Source organism: Chrysemys picta, chromosome 5, assembly GCF_011386835.1.
Source record: "Chrysemys picta bellii isolate R12L10 chromosome 5, ASM1138683v2, whole genome shotgun sequence".
Lineage (NCBI taxonomy): Eukaryota > Metazoa > Chordata > Testudines > Emydidae > Chrysemys > Chrysemys picta.
In genome coordinates this window covers 11767207-11783425 of record NC_088795.1, presented here as the reverse complement: position 1 = coordinate 11783425, position 16219 = coordinate 11767207, and the positions used below count along the sequence as shown (strand labels likewise).

General features: G+C 49.1%; 1 protein-coding gene across 1 annotated transcript in view; it reads right to left on the bottom strand.

Annotated features, from left to right (window-relative positions):
- BTC (betacellulin) overlaps positions 1-15275 on the bottom strand; it is a 35433-nt gene extending 20158 nt beyond the window's left edge. Inside the window, exons 1-2 of the mRNA XM_005284000.4 lie at positions 15039-15275; positions 2955-3050 (exon numbers count right to left, since the gene is read on the bottom strand). Coding sequence (XP_005284057.2) covers positions 2955-3050; positions 15039-15264 — 322 coding nt within the window. The 5' untranslated portion in view covers positions 15265-15275. The remainder of the gene's footprint in view (positions 1-2954; positions 3051-15038) is intronic.
- Between the last annotated feature and the right edge of the window lie 944 nt (positions 15276-16219).

Genomic DNA, 16219 nt, shown 5'->3' with positions numbered 1-16219 from the left:
TGTGGGCAAGAGTCTCCAGCCTGACCCTTGTTAGCCATTGTACTATTTACCTGCTATTGCTCGGTATTCCCCACCAATTATGTTTTACCATTAAACCATTCCCTCCAAAAACTTATCTAATTTAATCTTAAAACCAGACAGGTCCCTTGCCCCCACCGTTTCCCTCGGAAGGCCGTTCCAATATTTCACCCCTCTGACGGTCAGAAACCTTCGTCTAATTTCAAGCCTAAACTTCCCCACTGCCAGTTTATATCCATTCGTTCTCGTGTCCACATTAGTACTAAGCTGGAATAATTCCTCTCCCTCCCTGGTATATCCCTCTTATATTCTATGATTCTATGATTCTAAGAGTGGAAAAATAATTCTCATGAGTATGTAAGAATTTGTTAAGTGAGCATGCTCAGAGTAAAGAAATATGCCTTCTGCCCGCGTTCGAGTGGGGAGGATGGGGCTGTATTAACGAAGTATACTGATACAGACATCACGTTACCTCCTAGCTAATTATGTTCCATGACAAAATATTACTGACGTTTTCATTAAAAATAATTGAAATTCACGGAAAGTGGTTTCACTGTCATCTGGTTCCTAAAGCAGGAGGAGGTGGCAATAAGTACTCCGATTTCAAAATGCTCAACAGTGACACGGTGTGATCAGGCAGTTTCTTTGAATTTAGGGTCTTGACATTCAGAAGTCTCACACACACCCAGCGCTTGCATTTGGCTACTGGACTCGAATGTGTCACCACTAGATCATAGATCCCAATTACATCAGGAATGGCCTAAGGGGGTATTTTAAACTGTTGGGTGGATCATAAAGAAATGAGTTTGTTTGCCTTGCAAGAAGCAGCTGATTGACGCTGCTCTCATTTAAGTTGTAATACCAGCCTACAAAACAGCAGCCCGAACTGCAGCCACATGTCTATGTCTCCCTGAAAGAGAGGACAGTACCGCAGCAACAGCCAGATCTTGCAGTGAGTGCAGGATTGGAGGAGGGAAAACAGGTGTCCGAAGTGGAAATCCCATGCTGCCAGGGGAAAACATTCTAGTGTGGGCATGGCAAACTGGCTGAAAATCAGTTCCTAAAATCATTCCATTACAGGCAATGCACTGAGTTTCCCCAGCTCCTTAAGGCTCCCATTATCAATGCATTCCGTACTGTCAGAGTTTCCTGGCATCGCAATTCACCGGTTATAAGGCTGAAATGAATCTAACTTACCTCTCTAACATACTGCTGCTCTGGGTTTGTAGTATTTCTTTAAGGAAAGCCATTCTAAATTCTTCCTACATGTTACCAATAAAAATAAGTGTGGCCCACTGACAAAGTCGCAAGTGTGCACGCTGCTTTAGTTTCTCTTTCTTCAAATTGTAACGATACAACTGTAGGAGGGATTTTCCCATCTCCTTGGCCTAACTCGGCTCTCACCGAAATCAAAGGTAAGACTCCCACTGACTTTGATGACAGCTGAGTAAGGCCCACGCTGAGTGCTTTAGAAAATCCCACCTTTATATTGTTATTTTTTAAAATACAAATAGGATTTAAAATGTTTTATTCTTTAAAGTCTCTTTTCAATAGATACCGAATTTTTGCTGCATTGATCCTTTTTGTGCGAGTGGCTGATACTTTGTCATCTTGCTGCCATACAAGCGAGGCCCGTAAGTATCCCATTTCCTACCATCGGCCAGGATGACAGTCAGTGATACCCCTTCCTAATCCCTTGTTTCCACACCAGATAAAGCAAAGTTAACAAGATCTTCAAGCAGCACCACTGTTGCACTGGGGAGATGTTAGTTAATTTCATTTGGGGGCTTTGTTTCAAACAGGTGGGGAACCAGGGCACAAAACTGAGCCTAAAGAAAATAATTGGTACGTTATACCAAGATGTACCCGTCTGACCTGATCCCAGCAGAAAGTAGCCTTCTGCTATTTTATGGGTGGCAGGAAGCCACCAAAATTCAATTAATTCCTACGTCTGATTTTGCCCATATTACATAGAAGTCTAAGGGAGTCAGACTATGAGTTGGGAAGCAGTGACAACTCCCAAAGGGATTTTCCCTTAAGTCTCCTGCTCTTTTCAGAGCGTGATGCTATACCCACGTTGCGACGATACATGCTCACAAGAGATGGGCACGCGCATGTCAGGGAAGCAATAGACCCACATTTGGGCAATGACAGTTCTGATGCTTCTTTAAGACCATCCTGGGTCCGGTGTATAAACTACACTGGAGTCAATGGGGCCCAGGTGTGCATATCTGAAGGCTAAAAAAAACTGGGATGAAGGACATGCAGAAAGCATAAGAAAGTATCTCTGGCACACTGCAGTCCTGGCAACCAGATCGGGGGGGGGGGGGGGAGAATTCCCTTACCGGATAACATGAGCTGCATCCACGTGAGTGGAGTCTAAATGCAACTGAGAAGGCCTGAAACGCCAGCGGCACATTCCATAACCACTGCCCAATGACAGCTCGGGGTAAGGGCTTTTGAACTCTCCCTCTTACGATGCAGCAATAAAACAGCATGATCATAAGGAAGTCGAGTGGAACCATGGCCAGCGTTAACCTTGTCAGCGTGCACCAGGAACAGGACAATTAGCTCTTTGATGAGGCACGGGATAAATGGTTTGCAGAACTGGATCCAGAACAGTTTGCAGTGTAAAGAGTTTTATTTCAGGAGTTGTATGCAGTGCTATCACATCCCCAAGGCAGACAGCTAGGGGCTCGTCAACATTATCTTTCATTTTCAGGCTGCAAAGACACACTTATTAAAATACTGTTGCAGAATCAGTATGCGCCTTGCAGGCCTGTCTACCCCAGGATGGACACTGGAGCACTGAAAGTGCCTTGGCGGTTTGCAGCACCAGGCCAGAAAGCACCACTGAGACCTATACTGACTGTACCATTTCAACTCATTGGTTTGCTTTTAACCTGAATCGGTATCTTGTTATAACGCAGAGTTACCTGCACAGTCCTCCGGAGAGCTGCATACGGGCCTCTTCGCTCCATAGTCAGCAGTCACGTTCCAGCTGGCACCCACACCGTTGAAAACAGCGAGGCCTTGAATTAAAACAAAAAGAGGTTACACCAGGGTCTTCAAAGGACTCTGTTTGCTCTGGCTAGGCGCTGGGTAGACGCTACCACCGATAGCTGGCTGGGAATTAGAAAGGCCTGAGCCTAATTTACAAATCTGGTGCACATTCCCGGCCACACCCCTGTGCGTCGCCTCTGCTCACCTGTGGAGTGGAATGGAGCGCCAAGCAACGTCACCGCACGTTTCATTAGGGACCTAACCTGACCAATGTCCCCTACTTTGATCACTTTGAAATGTGGGACAAGAGCAACGATATGCCAATGAGTGAAGGGAAAGTAACGACTGGGTTAGAGGGAAGATCACTACTCTTTAAGGCTCATGTAGTCTGATGGATTCCTTGGCCACGTAATTCCTATTAGGCCAAAACTCTAGCAATCAACACACGCGCGCTGAGTGAAGCAGGGTGATCTTGGAACTGCACGACACGGCCTCCCTCCCCTGCACGCCAGACCCCGGCACAAGCAAGAGAAAGTGTGCCTGGGTCACTCTGGCAAATACCTCGTCATTAATATTTTAAGCCTTACCACACCCAGCCCAGCAGCGATCGGGCAGGGTCCCGCACTATCACACGGGAAAGCCGTGGTTGGAGCGGTCTTGGCACACCTGCCCCCTCAGCTGGCAGGGAGACGGCACGAGGCGGCGGGCTCCCAGAAAGGCCAGCAAGAGGCAAGGACATAGGATAGGAGAGAGGGGCCTGAGCTCAGAAAGCAGGGGGTCAGGCTCTTTCTGTGGGGCAGGCTGAACTGCCCCATTAAGGGAGGGGGCTGGGCCCTGTGCTAACATGGGGCCACAGTGGCATTCTCATTGGCGCCTGTAGGAAAGGCAGGAAGTTACGGGACTGGTGCTCAGTACAGGTCTGTGCTGCTTCCAGCACCGCACAGGACGGAAACAGCCGAAGGGCAAATGCACAGCACCTGTGGGTACCACTGCTGCCGCCTCTGCCGACTCTCCCCTTTCCCCCATCCTAGTGTCTCCCCATCTCTCGTCCCTCCCTTTCATCCCTCTTCCAGCTACTGGCCCCCTGGAGGTCCTAGCCAGCACGCCCTCTCCTGCCCTGCTCAGAGGGAGAGCGGCATGCAACAGCAGATACTCATTCGCGCGGCTCCTCACAATGCTGCATGGGGTAGGGAAGCAGGCAGAAGGCTGGGAAGAAGCAGCACTTCATTACTGCACCTCTAGGCAGAGCCTTGACAACAGAGGCTTTTCTTTCTCACCTCCTCTCGTGAGCAGGCAAGCCCAGCCGCCTTTCCCTTCTCCCTCGACCCACCCTTCGACACTGTGGGGAAACCCACAAGAGGCTCCTTTCTCATCCTACCCGTGTCCGGGGCGGGATCAGGGACCGAAAGTCAAGGAGAGAGAGAGAGAGGACAGCACTGCAGGGCTCCACTACTTATTACCATGGCCCTGCTAACTTCACGGTCCATTTTTGTAAATTTCCACATGGTAAAAATCTTGAATTTCAGGGTTTCAGGTATTTAAATCTGAAATTTCCACAGTGTTGTAACAAAAACTACAGGGATATCTATTTAAAAATGGAAAATAAACATGTAAAGCCCTTAAGAGCACAAGAACGGCCATACTGGGTCAGACCAAAGGTCCATCTAGCCCAGTATCCGGTCTTCCGACAGTGGGCAATGCCAGGTGCCCCATATCAGCGTTTCTCAAACTAGGGGTCCCACCCAAAAGGGGGTCAGATCCCCCATTACCAGCTGAGTCAGAACTAGGATTGCTACATGACTGCTCGAGGCTTTTCAAAGAGAGCAATTGCCTTTGGTTGTGCATCAAGCTTTATCCTCAGAGATGCCTGACGATCTGCTGGGTCAATGGACCTAATTGCTTCATTTGAACATCTTGTAACATTAAGGACAAGACTGAAACAACCTTCTCTCCTCTCCACAGAGGAACAGATGTGGGAGTGGAGTGCCGCGGAGCCTTAAAGAAGTCATGAGGCGAGATTGTATATGGTGGGCTTTTTGCAAGTGACCGGTGAGTTTGATACCTCAATCCAAGACACCTGAAGGAGCCTGATCTTCAGAAAATGTTGAGCGCCAACCCTCTGACAATGACGCCATTTCAAAGCATCTCAAAAAGCTGGATTCCTAAAAACGGAGACATCCAAAAGTCACTAGTCACTTTTACAATCCTACCCTTACGTGTATTTCTAACTCTGCTCCTATTGATGTCAATGGGAATGTTACCAGAGATAGATCACCAGGGAGTGCCTTTGAAGAATCCAACTCCAGAGCTCCTTGCCCATAGTAGGTTATCCTTTATGCATAGTTTTACACCACTGTTTAAAGGTCAGTCAAGACAATCCTAGATCTGCTTTCCATTTTACTTAGCATGGGTGTCACACCTACATCACCACAGTTAGAAACAGAAGCGATCCATCAGATCAACTGCACGACCCTGGAAATACAGACTACAGTACCCAGATAGTTAACATCTCGCATATTTCACATACGTGCCTTGCTGAGTTTTCTGCCTGGCTTGCTGTTCTCAGTCACTGATCTAGGATAATTGCAGGGGAAGGGCAAGAGAAACAATTCTTTTCCTTATTTTAAGCCTGCCATAATAGCGTCCAGGGGCAGTCGAGGGGAAACAGGTGAGAAGCGGCAAGTTACACCTGTTCTGAGCAGAAAGAGCTCCCTCCCCTTCCTCAGCACTGTGTCCACAGAGCAAAGTCTCGCCTGCGTGTAAACGTTCTGGTGGGCTATTCTGCCAACCAGCTTGTTGCACAGAGGGCAGGGTTACTGCTTTGCAGGTGGTGGGGAGGGCGGTTCTGTGTGTATTTCAGTCTCCCTGGGAACAGGCCGCACCCTCTCCAGGCATGCCTCTCATGAATGAATGCAGTCGAGCAGGGAGAGAGGCGGCGGGTCATGGAAGCAGGAGGCTGCTCGGAGCACATGCACCTACTCCGCACCACCACACCCACGGCCAGAGCAACACAGACCGCACCGAAGGCGGCAACACACGCCTGCTTTTGAGGGACATGGGTGGGGACAGAATCACCCCTCTCAACCGGCAGAGCTGCTTCTCAGCCCGTGGGAAGACCGCAGTAGCTTCTGCATCCCCACACCCCTTCCGCCGGGGCAGGAGTGGGGGGGGAAGAGGTGGGTGGATCAGCACAACAGTAGATACCTTCTGGCTCCTCACAGCCCTGCCTGCCTCCAGCACCTGCTCACTGGCACACAAAGCCAAGCTTCATGGAGGCAATGCAAATTGCTGGCACGGCTCCCCCATCCCACAGACAATGGGGCCGCTCGAACCACAGGGGCAGAACTATCCCACACTCACGCCGGGATCATTCAGTCTCACAGCTGGACAGCGTATCCACACAGAAGCTAAGGCCTCAATCCCCTGACATTTGCCCACCTGCTGAATGCAAGCATGGGAGCAGTTCCATTGACATCAGACTACTCATGGGTGACGTTCAGCATAAGTCTAAGCGACAGCAGGATCAGGGCCTAAATCATTACCTTAGGTGCACCTGCAGCCTTACAAGGCCAACTGAGTACAGATCTGGAGTGCCTCCTTTCAGACACCTTAAAGCGACCTGATTTTCAAAGAGTGAGCACTTAGGCCTGGTCTACACTACGAGTTTAGTTGGAATTTAGCAGCATTAAACCGAATTAACCCTGCACCCGTCCACACAACGAAGCCATTTACTTCGACATAAAGGGCTCTTAAAATCGATTTCTGTACTCGTCCCCGACGAGGGGAGTAGCGCCGAAATCGACATTGCCATTTTGAATTAGGGTTAGTGTGGCCGCAATTCGACGCTATTGGCCTCCGAGAGCTATCCCACAGTGCACCATTGTGATCGCTCTGGACAGCAATCTGAACTCGGATGCACTGGCCAGGTAGACAGGAAAACCCCCACGAACTTTTGAAATTCATTTCCTGTTTGCCCAGCATGGAGCGCTCATCAGCACAGGTGACCAGGCAGAGCTCATCAGCACAGGTGACCAGGCAGTCCCAGAATCAAAAAAGAGCTCCAGCATGGACCGTACGGGAGATACTGAATCTGATCTCTGGATGGGGAGATGAATCTGTTCTATCAGAACTCCGTTCCAAAAGACGAAATGACAAAACATTTGAAAAAAAAATCTCCAAGGCCACGCTGGACAGAGGCCACAACAGGGACTCAGCACAGTGCTGCGTGAAACTTAAGGACCTGAGACAAGCATACCAGAAAGCCAAAGAATCAAATGGACACTCATGGAGGGAGGGGTGACTGATGACTGTAGCTATCCCACAGTTCCCGCACTCTCCGAAAACCATTTGAATTCTGGGTTGAGCTCCCAATGCCTGAAGGGTCAAAAACATTGTCGTGGGTGGTTCAGGGTATATGTCGTCAGGCTTTCCCCCCTACCCCCCCGCCCTCTGTGAAAGCAAAGGGAAAAAATCGTTTCTCGCCTTTTTTCACTGTCACCGTATGTCTACTGGATGCTGCTGGCAGACGCGGTGCGGCAGCGCTACACGGCAGCATCCCCTTGCCTTGCGGACGGCAGACGGTGCAGTATGACTGATAACCATCATCGTCGTCCCGTGGGTGCTCCTGGCTGGCCTCGGTGAGGTCGGCCGGGGGCGCCTGGGCAGACATGGGAATGACTCCAGGTCATTCTCTTCTTTAAGCTTTGTGTAATGGAGATTCAGTCCTGCCTGGAATATCATGCCAGTGGAGGCTTCTGCCTCAGGCTGCTCTCCCAGTCGGCAGCACCGCGCGGTCGCACCTCCCCAGCCTACCCCTTGCTCCCAGGGCTCACAATCAGATACTTAGACCTCTACATTTTGCTGCAAATAAAAAAGTTAAGCTGCCGTTTAAAACTGTCCCCCAACGTACATATCCTGGGACATCTTGTATTTTACCAGTGTCAACCAAAGGCCCACATGCAAATGGAGATTCAGTCCTGCCTGTGCTTCTACCCTAGTGCTGATCACAGATTCCCATTTTCAGCTATAGGCTGAGCAAGTGCAGAATAGTGGTTCACTCGACTTCGCTGTGAGCCAACCGCCCGCCCCTCCCCCCCCTTTGATCTCTGCTTGCAGAGGCAATAAAGTCAGTGTTGTTTCAAATTCATGCATTCTTTATTAATTCATCACACAAATGGGGGGATAACTGCCAAGGTAGCCCAGGAGGGGTGAGGGAGGAGGGAAGCAATGGGTGGGCTTGTTGTAGGGGCACCCCCTAGAATGGCATGCAGCTCATCATAGAAGTGGCACGTCTGGGGCTCCGACCCGGAGCGGCCGTTTGCCTCTCTGGTTCTTTAGTAGGCTTGCCTGATATTCTAGGCAGGACTGACTCTCCATTAGACAAAACTTAAAGAAGAGAATGACCTGGGGAGTCATTCCCATTTTTGTCCAGGCGCCCCCAACTGACCTCACCAAGGCCGGCCAGGAGCACCCATGACAGCTGCAGACGGTACAGTATGACTGGTAACCATCTTTGCCAACTTGCAAAGGCAAGGGAATGCTGCTGTGTAGCGCTGCAGTACCGCGTCTGTCAGCAGCATCCAGTAGACATATAGTGACAGTGAAAAAAGGCTGAACGGGCTCCATGGTTGCCGTGCTATGGAGTCTGTCCAGGCAATCCAGGGAAAAGGGCGTGAAATGATTGTCTGCCGTTGCTTTCACGGAGGGAGGATTGACTGATGACATTTACCCGTAACCACCCGTGACAAATTTTTGGCCCCAACAGGCATTGGGAACTCAACCCATAAGTCCAATGGGGGGGGGAGACTGCGGGAGCTATGGGATAGCTACCTACAGTGCAACACTCCGGAAGTTGACGGTAGCCTCGGTACATGGACGCACACCGCCGAATTAATGTGCTTAGTGTGGCCGCATGCACCCGACTTTATACAATCTGTTGCCAAAAATCGAATTCTGTAAAATCGGAGTAAACCCGTAGTGTAGACATACCCTTAGCATTTTCTGAAAATCAGGCCCCTTTCAGATTGGGTCTCTAAAACTGGAGGCACCCAAAATTGTTAGTCGCTTATGAAAATCTTGGCTTAAATGTCGAATATGACTCAAATTCAGGAACTGTAGAATAGCAAAATAAAGCCACTGCAAAACCAGTGTAATTGTAGCTGGACAGAACTCCCTTCTCTCCTGAATTGTTAATATGGCAGCAATCAAGCGCCATCACATTCTAGCAAATGGGACAGAGGATCTATCCCATGTGTTAAATATAGAGCCAGTCCCACGTCAGGAAGCCTTTCCTGCCAAGTATTTCTCACCCAGTCTATACCAAGGTACTGTTGTTTTAAAGCTTTCAGTTTAACTAACTTCATTTTAGTTCCATGCTTAGGGTCCAATCCCGCACCTGCCTACCCCCCCTGAGTAACCTGGCTAGGATGACAAAATTCCCTTGCTCTCCCAGTGGTTGGCGGAGATAAGGACCAGGATGACAGCTGGCTGGATTAAATTCAGTCTGGGTGAGAGAGAGGGGATGCTGACTCTCTCCCACTGACCTGCTGGGACACCTTGGGCAAGACATTTCCCCTCTGTTCAGAAGCCAGTGGGAGGGCAGTCCAGAGTAAACATGAAGGGACTGGGGGGTCTAAAAGGCTGATTACAGGGGGTCATGGCTCCAGGTTTCATAGGACTGTCGTCCAATCACAAGTTATTGGACTCAGTGGCGTTCACCTACTTAGAAGAAAAGAATAATTCCGTCTGCCACACAAATTACTGGGTTATCCAGGAGATCAGACTTGAATCAGGGGTTGGCAACCTTTCAGAAGTGGTGTGCCGAGTCTTCATTTATTCACTCTAATTTAAGGTTTCACATGCCAGTCATACATTTTAACATTTTTAGAAAATCTCTTTCTATAAATCTATAATATATAACTAAACTATTGTTGTATGTAAAGTAAATAAGGTTTTTAAAATGTTTAAGAAGCTTCATTTAAAATTAAATTAAAATGCAGAACCCCCCAGACCAGTGGCCAGGACCCGGGCAGTGTGAGTGCCACTGAAAATCAGCTCGCGTGCCACCTTTGGCATGCATGCCATAGGTTGCCTACCCCTGGACTAGATGATTAAACATAGTGGTCTCTTCTGGCCTTAACATCTATGAATGGAGTCCAGGACAGGTAGCTCCCCACAAACTTTAGCAGGAGCGCGTGGGCTCCCCAAAGCAACTGAGTTTGTCATCAACTCTTTTGAGCTTTCCAGCAACAATAAAAAAAATGTTCCTGCCAAACCCCATAAGAACCCCCTTAGCTTGCCAGTCAATAAGAAAACGATATTGTACATTATGCATAATTTCTTAATGACAGTGTCTGCGCACATACTAATTTTATTGACACAAGAGTACTCAGAGCTTGCCAGTCCAAAAATCCCCACACTGCAGGAAAGCTACAGCCCAGAGTAGGGCAAATTCTATTCAATTACACTACACTGGGAAGTAACAAATCTCTGAATGTGCAGAATCCCATGGGAACACATCTTATACCCCAACTGGCATGTTAAAGGTCCTAGTGGACTCCACAAAAGCACAGAAATCCCCAGCCCCTCCCCACCCATGCAGCCCAAACCCCATGGACCAGGAATTTAAGGGCACATATGGAGTGAAGCAGGTTGATGCTGGGAAGGCAGTACTCCCCCTCTGCTATGCATTCCCCAAAGACCCAGATCTGCCAGGCCTAAGTCCCTTCCACTCAAAGGTAGATGGAATAACGCGTGCCTCATCCCTGTACAAACAATGGACTTTCAACTTACAAGTCTTATTTAAAACGGGTGAGCTGAAATCTAGCATATCAGGGTAGGGACGAAAGCAGCCCGAAGCCAGCAGAATATTAAAATATTTGTTGCACTGATTTCACTAAAAAAACTGCAACACAAAACGAGAATGCCCTGCTTATCATCAGGCATTAGCTTCTATGGGTTTTAAGGCTACCGAGAATGCCTAGGACCCAGATCCAAATTCACAGGTTTGCGTGGCAATCTTGGCAGACTGTCACTGCAGGAATACCTGGAAATAATCATTTCTGACCCCCCGCCCAGGATAGGGGCAGTGTGCGTTCAGACAGAAATCAGAGCCAACTACAGACAACACTGCACACAGTATGTCAAAATAAGGTAACCAGATAACAAGTGTAAAAAACTGGGACGGGGGGTGGGGGGTAATAGGAGCCTATAAAGAAAAAGCCCCCAAAATCGGGACTGTCCCTATAAAATCGGAACATCTGGTCACCCTATGTCAAAAGAAAGTAAGTTACCACTTGTATATAGGACTTGGAAAAGTCACTCAGTGTCTGCTAGCCCCCGGACTAAGCGTAATCATCAGGCAAAGACACACTGGTATCCCAGACACACAATCCCAAATCCCCCAAGGGCCACGTCCCGTCCCCCCCCGAATCCCAACTCACACCTTATCCTGCTCAGTCCCATGGCCCCGAAGACCTTGCTCTCCCACCAGCTGAATGCTGCCCCCCCTCCAAGTCATTTAATACTGGGCAGCCCCACCCTTGCCAATAAATCTATATGTGCTGGGGTGACAGCAGTTTCAGCTCGTAGGGTCCCCTACACACAGAGCCCTCTGCTGACGTGCAACCCCCTCCATGAAGAAGTGGTAGCAGCCCCACTCTGCAGCATCCTATTGTAAACCACGGGGGCCAGGTCCCTTCCCCAGCTGCCTCCACACCCCACTCTACAATAGCAGCCCCCCAGCTTGGGCAGCGGTCTTTCCGCCGGCTCAGACAGACATGGTTGCATCGGTTTGCACTGCGCTTGTACCTGAAGGTTCTCACGGCAACCCCAAGGACTGGAGACGTACGGCCAGAAAGAACTCAGCTGACATTAAGACACCTATATGCGGTGGATGGATTTGGCAGCTGCTACACGTGAAGTCCTTTTGAAAATCCAACCATGAATTCCCACACACCCCCAGCCCTCCCCCAATGAAACCTTTGCCATCAGCAGGATCTCTCACCTGATAAAACCACCAACTCACTCTGGCTAAGTGGATTCGTCACGCCCTGCTGATGTACATATAAAATGCCATCACTGTTTATTTAAATGGAGTTACTAAGAAGGGATTAGGAACAGCGTCCTGTTCTGCTGTTGGTTTTCATACGCCTATAAAAAGCCCAGAATTCTGGATAGTGAACTGTGCTGTGCGACGTTCACATGCTCCATAAAGCAGGCAGGAACCCAGCACTTCTTTGAAGGTTGGTAAAACATTTTATAGAGCAACTTTCATCAGGGCTGTATACTTCTAAAAAGGGTTTTGTTTTTTTAAATAAAACAAAACAGGACCTTTAAAGCTTACTTCACCACCACCCCCCAAGATGGCGAGAACATTTCAATCCAGACTTAGGTAAAGCAAAGCCTTTAAAATGGAGACCCTGCCGTGAAAACACAGGTGAGATGGGTCTATTTTTCTAGCCACATGCTCCATTCCCATTGATACTGATTGTTATAGACACACACTGAGAAGAAACACCACAGGTATTCTCAAAACAACCAACCGGGATCATCTGAAGTCTTGGGGATCCTGTGAATGGGAGACCTCGGAAGATTGGAAAGGGAGGATTAATTCCATCCCGAGTGTCCACAGAAATACATATCTAACAACACACGTGGAGTACAGCCTCCTGTACTCCTCATAACGCAGGGGAGCTTCCCCTGGTATCACTACATGCACTCGGAGAACAGACCTTCAGCCTGATGGGACAGATAAGCATTGAAACCCCACACCTCATACTAATGCTGGACTGAATGGCAGGTTTAAAGCCCCACACACATCAAATTAAAAACTGCACCTGCACAAACAGTGAGGGCAACCCAACCCACCAAAGGGAATATACACAGGGGAAATATTATGAACTTGTGCCCTTTCTAGCTTCTTTATCATGTACAAGATGGCTTGAAGGGCTTGTTGTTGGAAATTTATTTCCTCTCCCACCTCAGGTCCCAATGCCCCTAGAAGACAGTGTCATGACCGGACAAGCAGTGAAACGACAGCACAAAGGCAAAGTGGAGCAATTGTGAAGGAAAGTGATTGTTAGCCAGTTGTAACTCCAATAATTCTGCTGCACATTCGAAAAGAGCTGGGCTTGTTACAAGATTCAGCGAAAGGGTGGCAGCACACATCACCAGGCCTCCACCGTCTCCACCATCAAAAGCAAGACTTGACATTCCTACCGTGTCGATGGCCTTGTCTACTCTAGACAGTGTGGCTGGACTAACCATACCACTATAGTTAAAGCAGCAAAGAAAACCCTAGTGTGACATAGTTACACCAGTGGAAGAGTGCTTTTAAGCTTAGACAAAGCCTAAGACTGAAAAACAAAATTATTTAAAAAGACTTTTGGACCCTCTTTATACATCTTAAAGGACTAAAATAGGAGATAAGCTTAAGTCTTGTAAAAATCCTTTACAGTTCATCTTTAGGGCTGATATTATATCAGGGTGGGGGAGCCAAGAAACCACCACTTTTGCTAACTCACTAAATCTGTCCATCCCTCAAATACTTGCAAGGAACTCCCATTAGAAGTCAGCGGCTCAGAATTACCAGAGAGCCCATTCTGACAGGTTTAATTTCAAAGTTACCAGGCTTCTCCATGTTATTTTAGGTTGGGTTTTCTCTCCCCCTTCCATGAGATTTTTCTTGGTGTTTTTTTAAAGCAATCATTTAAATGACTCCGTTGAGAGATGGAATAAGGACCATTCAGAGGCGCCTGGAACAGCTGACACGTTTCAGGCATGCATTTTAGGCTAATAAGCAGCAATTCAACCATTAACTGATAAACATGTATTTTGTTAAAAACTGCACATTGCTTACCAACTTACACGCTAGCCAAAAAACCCTTTACTATTTATTCTCAGATGTTAAGAGCCATCAAACATCTAAAGGGGTTTGGGGTTCTTTTTGCTTTCTGAAAGCTTTAAACAGGACATGTTTTGAGCACAGAAGATTTTGGGGCCACACTTTATAAAGTATATCTTCAATATAAATCGCTAATAAGGATTAGGAGATACTATATACCTGTTACCAACACCAGTACTGTGTTCTACATGGTTATAAGTGCATCAGTCAAAGCGGTTCTTGATTGTTATAACCCAGGTGTTGACTATGACAACTGATCAACCATTTGTAAGACAGCTACTAATCACTTATTAACCTTTCACATGCCATTTATAAATGCACCCTTAATCTACAGGGTAACTGATTCTTCACTTACTTTGGTCAAGGAGCCCAATAGTCTATTGGTGGCTCCTGCATAGGGCGCTAATGGCTCTGACCACATCCTTCCAGCAGCCATCCCACCCACCCACCCCCCCTATCACCTCCACCTCCTGATGAGGTTTTTAACTGAAAATACCTCAAAGGTATGCAGAAAACTGCAGCTTTTAAACAGGACACATCAGGTGTTTTGTAGGCAGATACACTCAATGCTCTAACCCTGATCTCTGGCTCCAGGACCCCACCGTGCCAGTATGTAAGAAATAACCCAGTTTTCAGTTACAGGAGCATGGGGGGGGGGGGGAGCAAAGCCCCTAGCTACACCGGGCAGCGCTGTTTTTCTTTTGCTAACATTTTAACGCACGAAGAACTTGAATCCTCAAGTGCCTTAAAATAAAATGTTTGTTCTACAGCTAAAAATAGCTCCCCCGCTCTTGCTCGGGGCAGATTTGGAAACCAAGAGACTCACAAACCCCTGGAACCAGGGTGGGGGCCAGCGAGGTCACCATGCAAGCAGCCAGGCTGACAAGCCTCTGGGCACCCCAGGAAGGGCCGAATCGATCGATCTGCCACGTTTGAGTTGGGGGCTTTCCCCTGCCGGGTGCAAACAGCTGGCGGGGAAGGCGGCGGGGCTCTCCCTCCCCACGGGCTCCCCCCGCAACCGCAGCAGCGCCCCAGGAGCCGCCCCCCTCCCATTGCAGCAGCAGGTGGGAGCTGCCCTTTGCTCCTTCCCACCCCCAGCCCGTCCTCGCCTTACCCAGCGCCAGCGCCAGCAGCAGCCCGGGGCCGCTGCCCAGGACCACCGCGTCCATCCGAGCCCCGGGGGTGGGGGAGCAGCCGGCTCCCCCAGGCAGCGCTCCAGCGGCAGCACCCGGGCAGCGTGCGCCCCGCAGCGCGAATAAACCCGGCCACAGCAGGGATCGAACCAGCGCAGCCCGCCCCCTGCCGGCTGCCCGGGGCGTAGAGCGCGCGCCGCTTCCCATTGGCTCTGGAGCGGGCCGGGAGTCGCGCGCCCGGGGGCCTTATGGCCATTCTCCGCCCGCCTCGCGCCCCCAGCGCTGCGCTGCAGGCAAGAGGGAGCGCTCAAGGGGCTGCGCTGGGCAGCGGGTGCAAGGGCGTGTGGTGGACACAACGCCCAGGGCGGGGGTGAACACGCAGCTTGCGAGCTAAGCTGATGAAAGGCCCTTGTGTCCATCCACGCGCCGGTGTGTGTGTGTGTGTGTGTGTGTGTGTGTGTGTGTGTGTGTGTGTGTGTGTAAACAGAACTGGTGTGAAATCACACCTGTTCGTGAAACGGCTGCAATTGGCGGGATGAGGGGGACACACACACAATCATATCGGTTTAACATGCACCCTGCAAGCTAAGCTGATGAAAGACCCTTGTGTCTATCCACGCCGGTGTGTGTGTGTGTGTAACAGAACTGGTGTGAAATCACACACCCTTTCGTGAAACTAGTGCAATTGGCAGGATGAGGGGGACACACACAATCACATCAGTTTAACATGCAACCTGCAACTAAGCTGATGAAAGACACCAATCAGAGTGTGGACACAGGGTGTGGGTGTGTGCGTGTAAAACAGAACTGGTTTGAAATCACACCTTTAGCTCAACTGGGGCACATCTGTGTGCGGATATGGCTTTATACCCTAGAGCCCCCTACAGAGGGGGGTTGGGATTGCATACGCACCTCATGGATATTAGTAATGAGGACATGGCATCCTCCTTCTTTTTAATTCTGCTGCTCTTTTTCAGAGTTGCCAGCCGTCATGATTTTACCCCAGGTCTTGCGGGATTTGGTGTTTTGTTTTGTTTTGTTTTTTAAGTCCCAGCTGCTGGAGCCAAGAGAAGAGATAGCATGAGAATCTCAGCTAAAACAGTACACTTCTAGCTCTCCTGGTTACAGAGAACTGTTTAAAACACAAAGCAAGTGAACTCTG